This window comes from Wyeomyia smithii, chromosome 3, assembly GCF_029784165.1.
Source record: "Wyeomyia smithii strain HCP4-BCI-WySm-NY-G18 chromosome 3, ASM2978416v1, whole genome shotgun sequence".
Taxonomy (NCBI): Eukaryota; Metazoa; Arthropoda; class Insecta; order Diptera; family Culicidae; genus Wyeomyia; species Wyeomyia smithii.
Genome location: NC_073696.1, coordinates 172,124,246 through 172,143,884, shown reverse-complemented (window position 1 = coordinate 172,143,884; position 19,639 = coordinate 172,124,246). Strand labels below are relative to the sequence as shown.

At 35.3% G+C, this 19,639-nt stretch overlaps 1 protein-coding gene across 2 annotated transcripts in view; it reads right to left on the bottom strand.

Annotated features, from left to right (window-relative positions):
* Positions 1–14,732: 14,732 nt before the first annotated feature.
* Positions 14,733–19,639, bottom strand: part of LOC129733296 (sodium leak channel NALCN) — a 64,269-nt gene continuing 59,362 nt past the window's right edge. For both annotated transcript variants that reach the window (XM_055695065.1, XM_055695066.1), the window contains 4 exons: positions 16,363–16,586; positions 16,025–16,298; positions 15,459–15,621; positions 14,733–15,398 (listed from right to left, as the gene is read on the bottom strand). In XM_055695065.1, coding sequence (XP_055551040.1) covers positions 14,856–15,398; positions 15,459–15,621; positions 16,025–16,298; positions 16,363–16,586 — 1,204 coding nt within the window. In that variant the 3' untranslated portion in view covers positions 14,733–14,855. The remainder of the gene's footprint in view (positions 15,399–15,458; positions 15,622–16,024; positions 16,299–16,362; positions 16,587–19,639) is intronic.

The following is a 19,639-nucleotide window of genomic DNA, read 5'->3' as shown; positions in this document are numbered from 1 at the left end:
AATATTTGGCGCTTGGTCAAAGAGTGTAATACAGGCTTTAGTTTTGTTTTAATATTCAACCTAATTTTCAACTAAAGCTGCCCAAAAATATATACTTAATGTTGCAAATGAAAAATAAAACAAACAATGAACACAAACAAACCGCCAATGCGCTACTAAGGTCAAATTGATAGAGCGAAATAAGAAATTGGGCAATGAACGATTATCACAGAAGTCTAAATAGTCATGCAAGGAGCAATAAAAATCGAATTATTTTAGTTTGTGTAATCAAAAATATGATTATTATATACCATTTTGTTCCTTCAATGTTCTTTACCCAATGATGTGTAACCATAGGCGCCAACTTTGGGGGGGGGGGGGGGCAAGGCACTTTTTGCCCCTCAAAGTCGGCGCCCATGAATGTAGTTCTTCACTGTAGGACCACTTCCAGGGAATCAACAGGCGTTGAAAAAAGTGACAGTCAGTGTTGAGACGGTTTGCCTTTCTATTTCTTAGTGATTAGTGGTCGGAATTTGAATATAAGCCGTTTTCTGATTCACGTTATTTTCATATACAAAACATGTTCAAATCTATATTAATAGCACTTAATTGCAACGAAAATAAAATAACCACATAATAAACATTTAAAGGCCCAAATACACACACGGCGTAATGACGCCTTCTCCATAAAAAAATGGATTTGCGCCGTGTGTGTATTTGGGCCTTAAGATTGATGAGAAAATTCATTTGTCGTTGATTTTTTAGTGCACGAAGTTACATTATAGCTTATTTGCTCAAAACTTGATGCAATACGGTATATTGCATACAACCATTCTGTGGAAAATTCTTGGGGGCTAAAAAATTCCTTGTGTGAAATGGGAACGCTCTTTGTGACATTTGAAAGCTCTTGTATCCGAAAGCGAAATAAAACAATTTTTGGCGATGATTTAATGTTATTAAAATGAGCAATACAGCAATGGACTAAAATATTTTGTTTTGCTTTGCTGAAAGAGGTTTGCGTTCAGGCTGTGGTTAAAATTTTCAACACATTAGTTTGGAGAGTCAATCTCGCTTGAAGTGATCTTTTTAGTTGTATTTGTTTTTTTTTGTTACGATACTATACTACACAATTTAAAAAAAAATAAGCGTTAACCGCTTTGGATATTTTATCCAATAAAAAATTAAGAAGAATAGAGCCCCCCTAAGATTTTTCTTAGTTGCGCCTATGTGAAAATTATATGACTGTAGAGTATCTAATAATGTAGAGTATCTCTCCTACGAAGAAAAGTGCAAACAATAGCAGCAAAAGAAAAAGTTTACTAATAGTTTATGATAGTTTTCCTCACTGATAACTATAAGTAGTTACTGATGGTATTCCCATCCCATGCATAGTGCATTCTTCATTTCGCTTACGCCCATTACCAACGTCGCTTCAGTCAGTTTTTCAACCGGGACTTCACCCTAAACGAATCAAACTGAGCATCTAATTGAAATCGTGTGTAATATTCTTAAGTTTTAGATCTATCCCTCTCGCGATGGATGTTCATTGCCAGTTGGTAGTCGGCAGTTGAACAAGGCCGCTGGAACAATTTAAATATACAAGGGAACAAGTAGTGTAAAGTATATTCACGGTCTTTTTACACGATTTTTTTTACTTCTTTTACGCGGATTCTGGAATTTACGCGGTTTTCGGAAAGCTTTTCATGATCAAATCGCTCATTTAAACCGCCCGAAAAGTATACTAAATTCAATTAGGTACTAAAGGTTTACAGATTTGGCCTAACATGTTTATATTTTTCCTTGATATTTAGCTCGATCTACAGGGAAATAGCACTGCTATTGATTCTTTTTCGAAAGTATTCAGCAGAAATCATTGAAAAGTTAGCAAATAAAGATTTTTTGAAGCATAATATATATATATATATATATATATATATATATATATATATATATATATATATATATATATATATATATATATATATATGTATATATATATATATATATATATATATATATATATATATATATATATATATATATATATATATATATATATATATATATATATATATATATATATATATATATATATATATATATATATATATATATATATATAATATCCAAAGCGGTTAACGCTTATTTTTTTTTAAATTGTGTAGTATAGTATCGTAACAAAAAAAACAAAACAAATACAACTAAAAAGATCACTTCAAGCGAGATTGACTCTTCAAACTAATGCGTTGAAAATTTTAACCACAGCCTGAACGCAAACCTCTTTCAGCAAAGCAAAACAAAATATTTTAGTCCATTGCTGTATTGCTCATTTTAATAACATTAAATCATCGCCAAAAATTGTTTTATTTCGCTTTCGGATACAAGAGCTTTCAAATGTCACAAAGAGCGTTCCCATTTCACACAAGGAATTTTTTAGCCCCCAAGAATTTTCCACAGAATGGTTGTATGCAATATACCGTATTGCATCAAGTTTTGAGCAAATAAGCTATAATGTAACTTCGTGCACTAAAAAATCAACGACAAATGAATTTTCTCATCAATCTTAAGGCCCAAATACACACACGGCGCAAATCCATTTTGTATGGAGAAGGCGTCATTACGCCGTGTGTGTATTTGGGCCTTTAAATGTTTATCATGTGGTTATTTTATTTTTGTTGCAATTAAGTGCTATTAATATAGATTTGAACATGTTTTGTATATGAAAATAACGTGAATCAGAAAACGGCTTATATTCAAATTCCGACCACTAATCACTAAGAAATAGAAAGGCAAACCGTCTCAACACTGACTGTCACTTTTTTCAACGCCTGTTGATTCCCTGGAAGTGGTCCTACACTGAAGAACTACATTCATGGGCGCCGACTTTGAGGGGCAAAAAGTGCCTTGCCCCCCCAAAGTTGGCGCCTATGGTTACACATCATTGGGTAAAGAACATTGAAGGAACAAAATGGTATATAATAATCATATTTTTGATTACACAAACTAAAATAATTCGATTTTTATTGCTCCTTGCATGACTATTTAGACTTCTGTGATAATCATTCATTGCCCAATTTCTTATTTCGCTCTATCAATTTGACTTTAGTAGCGCATTGGCGGTTTGTTTGTGTTCACTGTTTGTTTTATTTTTCATTTGCAACATTAAGTATATATTTTTGGGCAGCTTTAGTTGAAAATTAGGTTGAATATTAAAACAAAACTAAAGCCTGTATTACACTCTTTGACCAAGCGCCAAATATTTGGCACTTTTTGACAGATAAAAATTTGGTCAAAGATAATTGTTTGTCACTCTCCAATTTTAACATGGGGCAAACACGGGCAAAAAACAACCATGGTGCCAAATAAATTTGACCATTATGTCAGAAGGTCAAATATTTGACCATTAGACAAAGAGTGTACTGCAGGCTTAAAGCCTGTAGTACACTCTTTGACCGAGCGTCAAATATTTGTCTCTTTTTGACAGATAAAAATTTGGTCAAAGATAATTATTTGTCACTCTCCGATTTCAACTTGGGGCAATCACGGGCAAACAACAACCATGATGTCAAATAAATTTGACCATTATGTCAGAAGGTCAAATATTTGACCATTAGACAAAGAGTGTACTGCAGGCTTAAAGCCTGTAGTACACTCTTTGACCGAGCGTCAAATATTTGTCTCTTTTCGACAGATAAAAATTTGGTCAAAGATAATTGTTTGTCACTCTCCAATTTTAACATGGGGCAGCCACGGGCAAAAAACAACCATGGTGCCAAATAAATTTGACTGTTATGTCAGAAGGTCAAATATTTGACCATTAGACAAAGAGTGTACTGCAGGCTTAAAGCCTGTAGTACACTCTTTGACCGAGCGTCAAATATTTGTCTCTTTTTGACAGATAAAAATTTGGTCAAAGATAATTATTTGTCACTCTCCGATTTCAACTTGGGGCAATCACGGGCAAACAACAACCATGATGTCAAATAAATTTGACCATTATGTCAGAAGGTCAAATATTTGACCATTAGACAAAGAGTGTACTACAGGCTTAAGTGTTACATGATTGATTGGGTGATACTGAGTATCGATACTTTCTCGATTGTCATTGTATCGATACCAGACCGCACGGTTTTAAGTATACTTTATTAATATATATAGGTATCAAGCACTGACCATTGCTGGAGTGATTTCTTATTAACCTACCGAGGCAGCAGCCATGATAGAGATTTTTTTTGTCTATATAATAAAATGTTTCTGTCAAGCGTTTCACTATCGCTAGTATCGATACTTATCATCCACACTGCGAAATCGTGTGCGAGATTCGACTGTGATAATCGTGTATTTCGAGGTAGTCCAATTTGGTGTAAAAGTCGCAATATTCCATTTCAAACTTCTTCCCAAGGTGCGGAAAGGAGCTTTCCAGCATTTTTTTTTATTTTTTTCTTATGAATTATTTTAAAGAAAAAAAATATACAAGCAAACAATATTGAGGAGAGCTAGACATAAAAATTGATCCTGCGTGCTGACCTTACAGAGCTCCGTTTTCAATCGCCGTATTACTGAGAAGCTTCTCTCCACCCCTTGAAAAGATGTTTGAAATGGATATATATTACGGTAATCTGTAGCGTCAAACCTCTTCCGGTTTGTCGTTTACACGTTCACATTTCGAAATCTCAGACCATGAGAAAAATTGCTCATAATTTAAAGTGACCAGAAGTCCCTCATTTCGCGGAACAGTTCCGCGTTCAAACAAATTGTCCCGCCTAGAAATACGTCCCGCGAAATGTTCTACGTTCATTAAGAGTGTCCCGCACGCTTTTGAAATTTCCCGCGGTTTCAACAAAATAAAACTAACGGATGTTACATTTTTTTTTCGTAGCAGTCTACTCATTATTGTATCTCTTTACGTCTATAACCGCCAAATAAAATGTATGTATGGTAAGGTAACCAGCGGTATTCGGCAGCTTCGAATGTTTTTATTATACAGTCAGGTTTTTTACGCGGTTGCTTTCTTCAAAAACTCAAAAATGGTATAAGATATCGACTTCGCTTCAATCACGTTTTCTGTTTTAGGACAAAGATTTCAATAATAAAATCACAATTTTTGGTTTAAATACTGAAAATCCCTGACTGACCACCAACATATTCAATCAAAGTTCGCACGTTTTGGGACGGTTTTCTACATTATTTTTTTTAAACTCAATTTATTCTTTTTTACGCGGTTCCATACAAATTTGGAACGTATCCCCGCGTACAGAAACCTGACTGTGTTTACTATACTTTACATTTCAAATACAATTTTGATGCGCTTGAAATGGAACACCAACATTACAATGTTACTATTGATTTAGATAAATGTTACGTTACATTTTGATAACCTTGAAATTTGCATAATTAATAACAATCGCAACGTAACAATTACATTACCAAAAGGATATTTCGTTACATCACAAGTAAAGCATTTTTGTTACATTGCAGTTACGTTAAATACTGTTACATAACAATGTTACCATTTTTTTGGTAACCGTTATGTTGCAATTAGATAACTTTGTAACGTAACAATGTTACTTCTATGTTACAGAACAGCAACATTGTGTTACATTCAATGTTGACCGGGTAATTATGTTCCATAATTTTTACATTTTGATACATAACCTCTAAACTAAAAATCCGATTACAATAAAATTCAATAGGGTCTTATGGGATAACAAGACCTTTCATTTGCAATGGTCCAGCCATCTCTGAGAAAAGTGAGTGAGAATAAAAATCTGCACATACACACACACATACACACACATACACACACACACACACACACACATACAGAAAATGCTCAGCTCGTCGAGCTGAGTCGAGTGATATAAGCCATTCGGCCCTTTGGAGTACTTTTGTATCTTCGGTTTTGCAAGTGATTGGGATTGCTATACCTTTCTAGGAGAAAGGCAAAACTTGTTCGCCAACATTATACCGATAGCCAAAACCGCGAGTGCTGATAAAGTAAAATCCACTCGTTTTAAGATGGGATGGAAGGCTGTAAAAAGAACGCAAATCCTACAAGTCTCAAACAAAAAGTGTTGTTTCTTCTACATGGGCCATTATAAAGGAAGAGGACGAATATACACAGATGCTTCGAAAATAGCAAATAGATGTGCGGTAGGCATATACGTAGAAGGTAACAGGAAAAGAATTTATTATAAATTAGAAGCAGAAATCAGCATAACTTCCGCAGAGATAGCTGCCATCAGGATTGCAATGGAATACATAGAAGAGCACAGAATGGAGTACATAGTTATTAGGGTGGGGAATCGTTATATGGAAAAAACGAAATTTGATAGCAGAAAGCCAGAACCAAGTTTTTTTTTGTTCTTTTTGGGGCCCCAAACAATCCTGAATTTATTGGAAGTCGATTGGTTTTGTCTCCGCTTGGCGCATTGCATTTTAAATTCATATGGAGTTTTGTATGGAAAAACCAACTTTTTTGCATTTTCCATTCTAAAGAGCTCAAAATGGCTCAAACCATAGGTTTCATGACTTCATATGGTAGGTTTTTTGATGCCTAACAACTTGGCCGAAGACACTTAAGAGCTAGGGTGTGCCAAAAAAATACTCGAGCTGTTCAAAGTTGAGTATGTCGAAATTTATGTTGCAAATCATTTTTTCTGCCAACACTGCCAGTGCACACTGGGCCAGAAATGGAATCTAGCGGAACGAAATTAATAGCGCTCTCAGGGTTTAACCAATCGGTTTCCAGTCTTCTACAAAGAGTCTTGGTATTGTTAGGGCTTCATTTTGGATGTTTGAATTAGTTCCGAATTTAGCCGCAAAGGTGGCGTTGCGATGTCAACTTCTTTCTCTTACACGCTAGAGCTTTGCAGTATGCGACAAAGTTGTAGATCTCTAAATTCCATGAAACTTTACAGAATATACAAAATTACTAACTCTTCAAGTTTCAGAGATCTACGAGTTTTTATAAATTTTGTCTGAATTTCACGTTTTATTGTGATAATTTTATGAGTTCACTCGAATTAATTTCTTACACATTTTTTCTCGATAGAAATTGAATAAATACGTCGTTTTCGTCCGAGTACAGAAGTTTTTGAAGTACTTAAGTGAAAATATTACACAAAATTTGAAAAAAATACATAATTTTGTGAAGTAGATATCTCAGCGGGTAGCAAGTATTAGCAAACCATGATTTTTTCTAAAAATTGTCCATCAAAAAATTGTCATTTTCTGAAATTTTGAAAGAGGTGTTTTTTGGTGTTTTTGTGATATTTCAGTTTGAATATAACCATAGGTTTCATGTACAAATACAATTGCTATGTATTTATTGCATGGAATACACGGTCCAGTACTTTGATACTCTATCCAACATATGTGCAGTCTTCAGCAAAGTTTCTCAGTGAAATAAGAACTTCAACTCGATGCTCAGTTTAGTTCGCGATTTGGCCGCAGAGATGGCGTTTCGACACCAACTTTTTATTCTTACACGCTTGTGCTCTGCAGTTTTCGACAAAGTTTAAGATTAGAAATTTTTTTGTAACTTCGTAGAAGAAACAAAATTTCTGTCTCTTGAATTTTTTTGGGAACTTACGAGTTTCACGTTTTTTGTAATAGTTTTGTGATTCGAAACATTAAAATCAGCAAATAATATGCAATTTTCTGAATCAGCATAAGTTTTCGGTTTAAGTAGACGTCGAGTTTTCATTAGAAAAGCTAGGATTATTGAGAGTAGATCCGTTGCTATTGGATTAAATGTTACTTTATTTGTTTCGTAGCCAAATCCAATAGCAGCGGATCTACTCCCAATAAGCCTAGCTTTACTAATGAAAACTCGACGTCTACTTAAACCGAAAACGTATGCTGATTCAGAAAATTGCATATTCTTTGGTGACTTAATTGTTTCGAATCACAAAACTATTACAAAAAACGTGAAACTCAAACAAATTCTTCAAAAACTCGTAAATTTCCAAAAAAATTTAAGAGACAGAAATTTTGTTTCTTCTGCGAAGTTACAAAAAATTTTCTAATCTAAAACTTTGTCGAAAACTGCAGAGCTCTAGCGTGTAAGAATAAAAAGTTGGTGTCGAAGCGCCATCTCTGCGGCCAAATCTCGAACTAAACTGAGCGTCGAGTTGAAGTTCTTATTACACTGAGAAACTTTGCTGAAGACTGCACATAGGTTGGATAGAGTATCAAAGTACTGGACCGTGTATTCCATGCAATGAATACATAGCAATTGTATTTTCACATGAAACCTATGGTTATATTCAAACTGAAATATCACTAAAACACCAAAAAACACCTCTTTCAAAATTTCAGAAAATGACAATTTTTTGATGGACAATTTTTAGAAAAAATCATGGTTTGCTAATACTTGCTACCCGCTGAGATATCTACTTCACAAAATTATGTATATTTTTCAAATTTTGTGTAATATTTTCACTTAAGTACTTCAAAAACTTCTGTACTCGGACGAAAACGACGTATTTATTCAATTTCTATCGAGAAAAAATGTGTAAGAAATTAATTCGAGTGAACTCATAAAATTATCACAATAAAACGTAAAATTCAGACAAAATTTATAAAAACTCGTAGATCTCTGAAACTTGAAGAGTTAGAAATTTTAAATGTTCTGTAAAGTTTCATGGAATTTGAAGATCTACAACTTTGTCCGTACCGCAAAGCTCTAGCGTGTAAGAAAAAGAAGTTGGCATCGCAACGCCACCTTTGTGGCTAAGTTCCGAACTAATTCAAACATCCAAAATGAAGCCCTAACAATATTAAGAAACTTTGTAGAAGACTGGAAACCGATTGGTCAAACCCTGAGAGCGCTATTAATTTCGTTCCGCTAGATTCCATTTCTGGCCCAGTGTGCAGTGTACCGGCGTCAGTCAGATTGCCATCAGAAGTTACCTCTGACCAGCTGAGTGTATAAACTCGTTACGACAGGTTACTTCTGATGGGAACCCTACGGACGCCGGTACATTGGTAATGTTGGCAGAAAACAAGATTTTCTGCATTTGAATCGACATACTCATCTTTGAACAGCTATGGCTCTTCTTAGGGGCATTCCAGCTCTTCAGTGTCTTTTGCAAAGTTGTTAGGCATCTAAAATACTATACTTTAACATAATGTAGTGCATAATTAGAGCATTATTGAGCTCTCTAGAAAGGTAAATGCAAAAAAGTAGGTTTTCCCATATAAATTTTCATACAAACTTGAAATGCAATGCGCCAAGCGGAGACAAAACCAATCGACTTCAAGTAAGTTTAGGGTTGTATGGGACCCCAAAAGGAACCAAAAAAAACTTGGTTCTGGAAAATCGATTATTTTTCCCCACCCTAATAGTTATACTCACAGATTCCAGGTCTGTCTGTATTATATTAGAGGACGTTCGAAAAAAAAGTGGACGGCCCGGCCATACTAGTTGAGATTATAGATATTGCACGCCGTTGGAAAACCATTTTCCAATGGGTGCCAGGGGAGCTCCGAAGCCGCAAGGTTACAGAGTCCGCTTTGGTAAGCGGGTGGTCGTGGGTTCGAATCTTAGTAGAATCAGGCCATTTGGTTGTCGAAGGACTTTAGGCATGGGTTTATTCTCAGGTTCCCCACCACGTACCCTTCCTTCAATCTGGATTCTACAGTACCCCTGTTGACTTGCCTCCTAACAAAAATAAGTTCCTATTATAATAAAACTGGTGTGAGTAACATATGAAAGTTCTCGCCAGGGAATTCTAACTAGGCGATATTGTTAGGATGGACAGAGGCTCGGTATAGTAGAGCAGTATGCTTGAAACGGAAAGGTAATTACACACAAGCACTGATATGAATGATAAGCGTATCACTTACTTCAATAGTGTTACTGCTTATAATATGAAGTGCGGAGTACAGAAAACACCTGGGCAATATCATAATAGATCTAAGCTCTGGTCACAGTGATGAGTCCACACAGAAAAAAATGGGTGCCAAGTCACATATCCGTAAGCGGGAACGGAATAGCGGATGAGTTGGCTAAGCATGGGACCTCTAATGAAGACGCTCTAGTGTATAAGAACGGCTTACTTCGAATGGATGCTTATTTCCAATTGAAAAATATAAAGCAGGCGAAAGCCCAAGAATGGTATCAGCAATATTCATCTACGAAAGGGAAAAAAATTCTTCGACATCCAACCAAAACCCATGGTATACAAAAGTAAATATGCAAGGAGCTGACGTACGAATGACGAACAGATTAATGACGGGCCATGACTATTCCAACTATTGGTTGGGAAAAATGAAGATAACGGACAAAACAGACTGCGAAAACTGTAAAATACCAGAAACTGCAGAGCACTTGATTCTTCACTGTCCGATCTATAAAAATGTTCGATCCAAGAATAGTTTCGATCGAAAATATTCATCATTGACTGAACTTTATAAGACAAAACAAATTGAACTGTACAAAGAAGTGATAAATTTTTTTCGGCAAGCAAAGTTAAGTTTATAACATCAATTTAATCATGATGTATAAAGAATTCAATAACATTCGTGATAACACTACACCAAAACCGAAAACAGAGTATATATTCATGCGTTACCTCTGTTACTACAACCGTCACGATAAAAACATAAACAGTAGCTGGCGATATGGTTTTTGACCGGGCCAAAAAAAGAAGCTGACGCTGATGACAGCTCCGAATGAGAATGAAGAAGAAGAAGAAGAAAAGTTCGGATTTTGAATGATGTGGATTATTTTTCGGTATGAGTCTATAACACGCAATATAAACTGAAGTTCGTCTTTATTATGTGTTAAAACACGGTTAGAGTTTTTCATAAATTTAACACCATGTTTTGTGGCGAATATTTTTGACAGAAGTTTGCTATTCCTCATTATTTTTCTATTCGGCTGGGTCACGGCCGAAAAAATCAATATTAAGTTCAAAACAAAAGCAATGGTGTTACATCCTACCTATGATGAAAGATACGTTGGACGTGTACCACTTAAAAGCGCTATACAGTTCTCCAGGTGCGTTTGTATTAGTGCGATGTTTACGATTTATTTTTTGTTAGCTGTAAGAATTTTTTGTCACCTGTGAGAACTGTCATCTGAAAGAGAGCATAAAAAACTACCGAGTTTGATTCACACTCTCACAAATTTCAATATACAGTGTAAAGCGGGCCGTGTCGTAGTGTTTGTGTGTTTTCGCTTTGAGAACTCTATACTATAGTCACTGTATTTTACTAGTCTGGCGGAGTGGAAAACCATGCAACTGGCAACCCACTTTTCACATTAAAATCCTGACACCACTGGATATAATTCATGTTGCATATGACTTCTTTGAAAGTAAACATTTGATGTGAAAATGAAGTGCGTTTATAACAAATGTAACAGCAATTGGCGAAGGACAAAGAAACAAACAAGTTTATTCCGGTTTCCAAAGAATGCGGAGATTAGAGGGAAATGGCTAAAATTTTGCGAGTTACCTGATAATTCATTCATTCGTTGAAAGAGAAAATTATAAAAAAAATCATTTTGTTTCGATTGCGCATTTCCCGTACAATAGTACAGCGTGAAAAGCTACAGGACAGCAAATCTATGGCAGTATAATGTTATCAATAAACAATTAATTATAAAAAGAGCACGTTATTGATGCGACGAAAGAAAATATTCCTTGTGATTTTCTCACATGTATAAATTTAACATTATTGTGATATCATTAATTCATTACAATAACCATTCTCAAAAAAAAAAAATAGCAATTGTCACAAAAAGTCCAATTATTGAGTCTAATTTATTCTGTATCTTTTTACGGCACGATTACAATACTTCAAATGCGAAAATCGACACACACACAGAAAAATGCAATGCGCAGTGAGATTTCATCATCACGCGTTAGCTTCTAATACGCGTTCGGAACATTCTAGCAGCAAGCGTCCCTAGCATTCAATATTCAGGTTACGACCAGAGTTGCCATTTTCACAGATGTTTCTGTAAAATCACAGATTTTTTTCCTTTTTCAAATCACAGAATCTGTGATCACAGATGACAGATATTTTTGGAAAATCACAGATTTTCACAGATTTTTCCCATAAATGCCGGAAATAACAAATTACCTACATTTTTTCTACAGGTCAAATTCATTAATTCGAAGGTACGATTTTCCGGAAGCTCGAATAACCATCCGTAGAAAATAGTTCGACTATCCGGAGTCATTCTTTTTGCAAATTTCGAATTCGTTTACACTTCAGAAATTTGCCTTTCTATCGATTCCATCTAGTAATGCTAGTTTTTTGCGCTATATGCTGCTTAGTTAACTCAATGAAGTGTGCAGAGAGGTAACCTGATTGAATCACCTCATTATGATTGAATAAACGATATTTTGACGTGTACCGTATCCAACGTACGGATGAGTTTCTTCTGATACGCAGCTTATCTGGTCTCAATGCCAACCTGAAAGACACTTCGTTGAGGAACAAGTTGACTGTTCCAATGCAATTTTAAAAGCTAAATAGTTAATTCAATCGAGTGGAGGAAAATTTAATGTTAATATAAAGCATTTCAATCAATCTCGTTTTGTTTTTAAACAAATAATCATACCCCTGATATGATCACAGATTTTTTTCTCTGGTCACAGATTTTCACAGATTTTTGTCGTCAAAACACAGATTTCGAAACGGCAACTCTGGTTACGACATACCGCAAAGGAATTTCATCATCCTTCTTCAGGATTAGTCACCATTCATCAGGACTTTTCTTTCACAACAGTATACTGTAGGGATGGGCGATACTGTCTGAAGTCTGGATACCTGAGTACTCGAATACTTTTGCACAAAACGATACTAAGTATCGTGGTATCGGTATAGAAAGTATCGATGCCAAAATACTCGATGCTTTTGGCCGAAGCATCGATACCGTTGGTATCAATACTGGTGTCGCCTATCCCCAATAGAAGGCATCGGTGGCATCGGTATCGTTTCAAAGTATCGTTGGCAAAGTATCGATACCGCTACTCATCGCTAGCAACGAGTATCGATGCCAAAATACCCGATACTTCGGCTCCATGTATCGATACTGTTGGTATCGATACAAGTATCGCCCATCCCTAGTATACTGCATCGAGCACGCACACCCTTCCAGTGCACCAGCCAGCGTTGCCAGGTATCCAGATTTAGCTGGATTATCCAGATTTTTGGACATGTATCCAGGTAAACAGCTTTGATGTCAAATTATCCAGATTTTTCATGGATGATCCAGATTTTATCCAGATTTTATTTTCTCTGTTCCGCAAAAAGGTCATCACTTCAATTTTGGAGCGAAATTTTGCAATTTTGTCACCTCAAATTTTGCGTACACCAAGACTTTTATCCGAAAAATTAACCTTTCACCCCACGAAATGACTGCCAGATTTTTTCCAGATTTTTATTTTGCCTTTTCCAGATTTTTTAAAAAATGACCTGGCAACGCTGGCACCAGCAGCCAATAGGAAGAAGAATACACCTTGCGCATGCTCACGTAACCATTCTTTATAGCAGCAGTAGAAGGGATGTGTTTGAATCTTCTATATAAGGTGTACGATTCTAGCTTTAGGCATTCAGTTTTATTTTGATTTGATATCCGGTGAATAAAGTTAAATTATGAAGAGTTGTAGCTAAAGTTTTTTTTCTCTCAACATTCTTTGCCGAGCAACCAGTAGGAGAATTGCCACCGATGGGCAACTGCTGAAGTTTATTCAGTCAACTTGAAAGGCACAGTTGACCGGACGACAGGGATCCAATCCGCCTTTTTCAAGGCATGAAATGAGTTAAAGTTTTCTCCCACGCTCAGATGGTCACTGTGCGATCGTTTTCCTATTCCCACTCGACGCCGGGACAATGCGCTTCGACATTGGTCCTTCGAGCCGGATGAATGCCACTACCGTCGTCGTTTCCATCTCCGTGCAATTCGTTGTTTCTGAATTAATTTTTTCATTCGTGATCAGAAATCGGAAGAAGCTGCTGAACATAATCGACCAAAATTGTTCTTCTTCTTCTACTTTTCCTGACAGTTGTCAGCTCCATTTGTTTTGGTTCAGTTTCTTTGACTATATGGCCAAACCAAAATTGTTAAATAGTGATAAAAGTCGAAGCAACGAGATGCGATGATTTACAGTTTGGAGGAAACAAAAGTAACTTTACACGGGTCTACACGTTTCCTAGTGTGCGTATGCGTAGGTGGAAAGTCACTTATCTCTATTCACGCTCAAATCATGAATAATTAAAAATCAGCCTATTCGCTCTGACGGAGTTACGGTGCTGGAAACGATTCACTTCCTTCAGGGCGGATATATACGTATACTAGTGTTATGATTTTAAAAATTAAAGTATTGTTTTGCTATTTCTACTATGATTCATAACAGCAATTTTTCAGGCATTTTTCCCATACATTTCGAAGTCACTGAAAATGTTTTTCATGGTAAAATTATTGCTAGTGGTAGATTCAACAACAAAAAACGTTGTTAAAACATGGTAATGACAAAAATCGTTTGCATACAGTGAAAATACCATGTTTTCATTGGTTACAATAAAAACACTATGGGTATTCATGTCGAGCTCGTAAACGAATACCCAGCCGTAAAAATACTCACCTTCATTGACGAGTAATGGTAGATACACAGTTTACGGCTGGGTATTCGTATACGAGCTCGATGTGAAGACCCCTACTGTTTATTCACTGTTCTCACCGCAAAATCGTCTCTCGTATTTTTTTGGAAAAGTTTGAGGCAGATGAGTAGTTCTGTGTTAAATATAAACCCATTTATTAAACTTCTATTCACGGTTTTCCAAATTATAAACGTACATATAGTTTAAATTGCCTAACATTAATCGAATTTATTCTAATCTTCTTGCTAAGCAGTCTAAATTTCTTCGTCGTCACTGTGCGTACATATAACTTGTTCTTGCCACCAATCGTGTACTTCAAAAACCATATTAATGTGCGGATGACCGATTTTTCCGCCACTGCCTTGCTGAGTTTCATTACTGTGGATAAAATGATGATAATACTGATGAAGTGTATGGCCATGATTAATTTCGTTCATTTGTGTGATAGCTTTACTATTAGCAGCTGATTGACGCGATGTTTTCTTCTTGGTTAGGTATCGATCTTTTTCGTTCTTGGCCTGAGGATCAGAGAGTGTTGGGGCTAAAAATTTTCGACCGCTGCTACTTCCAGTTGAATCAGATCTGTTAAGAATATTTTGGCTCTTTTTACGATTTTTGGCGTTGTTTTCAATTTCTTTTGCTGTTTGCTCAGCCGACTCTGACTCTAAACTTACTTCCTTATGAAGAACCTGTTCTTCAGTTTGATCTTGCTGCTGATTTTGTTGCTGCTGTTGTTGCTGTTTTTGAAGACTGTCATTAGTCGCTCGCAATCCAGCAATCAAAGAGTTTTGTTGTTTCTAAAAAATAGATATTTGGCAAGGTAAATAATAAAGGGTAAGAATGTAGTGTGAACTTACCGTGATATTATTGGCACGAATTTTCTTCAGGCATCCCTCTAGCCATGTTCGTATGGTTTGTTTGGCTACTTCTTCTTCAATGATGTATTCAAATTCTTCTCGTGCCAACAATTCTTCCAACTGGAGTGCTTTTCTTATATCAACTGATCGATATGATAGCATGCTATTGAAAAAACGTAATTAGCCTCAGCCCAAATTAGTATACCCATTAGAATAGTAGAGCAAATTTGAAATAAAAATAATGCTGTTGTTCAATCAAGAATAAATCAGAATATTTACTTATATTGCGCAAAAAGAATAAAAAACACATAAGAATGAGTCCCAAAGTCACGGAGTCTCTCACATTATAAAAAAAACTGTTTTTATGAGCCTAAAATCCACTGAGTTGCATATTGTAATCAATATACATATTTTATATTGGCAATAATTAATGCAGCTACAGAGTTTAAAAAAAATTATTTCCATCACTCTTGAATCAAAAACAATAAGTTTCTTGATAGGACCAGCGCACATTAGCAATCTCACTGGATTTGGAAACAGAAAACAGAAGGAATAGTCGTACTTACTTTATCACATCATGGAAAGTCACATCTTCTCCATTATGCAGTTTGTCTAGCTCGTAGCACATGTACTTAAAAAGTAGGCGGTCCTTTTGGGGATCACATTCCAGTCTACCTTTTAACAATCTAAGAATGAATTTAACTCTGCGTACTGGAATCACTCCACGCTGATGTATGTCTACAATGTTCCATGTATTTTGGAAATTTCTTATATCGGCGTACGAGAGAAGGGCATCTTCCTCATTCGAATAAAATAAAGAAAAATTCTCCATGATAATAGCTGAAATAGGAAGTTGATAATTACAGAAAGACAATGACAAATTTATCATCAGTTTGAACCTTACCGACTAATAGATTAAGTACAATGTAAGTAATAATCACGTAAAATGTACAAAAGTAGATTAAACTGGCGGTGAAATTTCCGCAATCAGTTTCCCAGTAATTAGCAGCAAGTGTGCAATACGGTGGTTGAACCATACAGTCGTGCATAATCTTATTCCAATCTTCTCCGGTTACTATGCGGAACAGCATAGCTACCCCGGTTACCGGAGAGCCGAAGTTGGCACGGCTAAAATGCAAAATGTAATACACATTTATATATTAAAAAATTATAATGCATAATAGATTTTGACAACAACTAAGTAAATACTATACTAACTGTGCATCATATATTGATTACCAAATAAAATATACTAAACTTGAAATATCCACTATTCGATGTTAATGAATAATCCAATGTTTAAGAATGATGGCTAAATAATATTCATGACTCAAGGTAGGTATCAACATAAGAAATAATATATTCTAACGATATGCTTTTGACCTAAAAGATCAACGTTTCGATGATTATTAAAGATTTGCACTTGTAGAACTTCACATTAGTTTAAACAAGAACGGTTGATAAACTGGCTTTTTTCAACATATGGTTAGATAATATGGTTCAATATGATAGCAACACAAAACAATAAAAGTTTTAAGTGGGTAATTCAAATAATTTGGGTTTATGCAGCGAAGCTAAATCTATTTTTGATTTTATATTTCAAATACCATTGCGATGCAAACTATGCTTAAAGAATGTGAGCTTGCAATATGGAAGTGACCTAATAATGATTATGCTGGTATTATTAATGAAACATCAACAAACTGTGAAGCGAATCAAAGAGCCTTTCACTCTTATTAAGAAAAAAAAAATCAAACATTATGAAAGGCAATCGACGCTAAAAATCAATAGACAAAATTTTCGAATCAAAAAAGAGAGAAAGAGATAATAACAAAAAGAATAGAACCCGAGTGCTAGAGTACAAATACAGCAAATTGAACACGCGACCATTTGAGTGGAATATTCTCACCGCAACGTTCTCTGTTTCATTTCGGCATGCAGACATTTTTAAATTTGTACATTTGGTTGAAATGAGAATAAAAATATATCCAAATCGAAAACCTAATATTGAGTCTCGACAATACAATAGTATCGTCTATTTCCAATTAGAATAAATAGAACTATTTATTTTCAGACTAAGCTACCAAAATCCATTTAAAAAAACTACGAGCGACTTAACATTTCAAAAAATTTGCAATATCGTATTATTTTGTCGACTGTATCTCAGGTTTTAGATTTGAAACCGCAATTAATAGTGTAATAAGTCGGTGAGGACTCTAACGCTACTTGCATATTTTGTATACTTAATTAGAACGAGTAGCCGAGTAAATAACAGTTTACGACATTAATGATGAAGGTAACACAGATGACAGATTAAGTTATTGGTCATACTTATGGCAATGAGTACAAACCGGTAAAGTTATTTAAAATAACTAGTAAAGTATAAACACTATACAGAGATTGAATTCGATAATTAACAGAATACCTAGTATTGTTAAATATATCGGATACGTACGCTCTCTTCACACGTTTCTTGGTAAATTAAAAAAGAACTATATGATCGAATATGTAATTGATGTAACGATAAATGAATAATGTTTTTTTTATAGTCCTATTATAATTTTTAATCAGTAATTTTCGTACAACTCATCAAGAATCTTGCAAAGTAACACCTAAAGAAGTTTACTGTATATTTTTATTGATTTCTTCGACATATGTTACATATGTTATAGTGTCAAATTCGTTTAATAAAATATATAATGGCTGATTGATTGTTCCAGAAAACAACGAACATATTGTATAAAACTATGCTTTTAGAGCTGTTTTGCAATGTATTCAGTGTATAGAACAGTTTAATTGTTATCTAAAGTTGTATTTTGTGATCACGATTAGGGTTTACCATTAGGGTTTACATACATATGCTCTCGATAAAGGACATGCTATTCAATGGAAAAATAAAAGGTTTTACATACAGTCATCACAGTATTATGGACCAGTCTACACTTTGTATTGGTCTCTAACATATTTTAATAACTTTCAATAGTCAAATTTAAGTTTAGTTCACCAAACTAAAATTTGACTATTACAAGTTATTAACATACGTTAAAAGCCAATACAAGGTGCATTGGCCCATAATACTGGTTAGTCCATAAAACTGGTTGGCCCATAATACTGGGATGACTGTACCTGTGAAACGGAATGGGCGACATGAGGTAACGAGAAAATCCAATTTTTATTTCTTTTCACTTCTAACGTATTTTGCTGCCGGTTTCACGCCGATTTCAGAATTTGACCGTTCTTTTCTGTAGAATTGACACGCTTTTTCAAATTCATCAGAGAAATTGATTGATAAGCTTCGTTTTTAAGTTGAGTTAACCCTCTAATGCCCAAATTATTTTTTGGAAGGATTTCGAAAGCATCATCTTCAAGCTTTATAAACATTTCTTTAGTACTTATTGAAGCTTTTCAGAGGTTTAACTGAAGATCGTCTAAAGGCGGCACTGGACACTAGAGAATTAAATTTGCAAATTCACAGTCACGAGAATTCACTTTTTTCATGATTTCAATCAAGATTAGAGGTGGAAATGACCCTACTTTCTAATCCAATACAAAATTATTTAGCAAACATCATTTTGAATTAATCTAGACTACTTTAGGAACTAATTTCATTTTTGTCATATGACTTACATTTTTTTCTTCATTCGCTTTCCTGCTATCGTGCCGGTGCGGACTAGACATAGCCGTCCAGCAGCCGGAGAAAAGATTTCGTGCATTGTTCGCAGACGGCATCCGTACTGCTAGTGTTTTCGGTGCAGTGACAATAAAAAAAGGCAGCAGAAGGAGCAGTCCCCCCGCGTCGCCAGGCGCCGGCTACCCACTAGCGGCGGTGACGATTTTCGCAGCCGCCGTTGGAGCATTGTTCGTTTTGTCGAAACGCTTTGTTCAACCTGCAGTTGGAGTATTTTTATTCTGCCACGTCGCTCATCGCAGGATTAATCCAGTTAGCAGGTCGTGGAGGCAGCAACCCCGAAAGTTGAGTGAAGTATTCACTTTAAATATTATTATTTTCTTTACGGTTGTCTTTTTCTTGTATTTAAAAAATTTTATTTTGGAAAAATTGTTTTTTTGTTATTTAATTACCAATTATTTGACACCCCATCTTGTCCAGGTATTCTACCGTTAGTTCGCAGTAGAGCAAATTGCTCCCGCTAATTTGAATAAAATGGATGATATGCAGATGG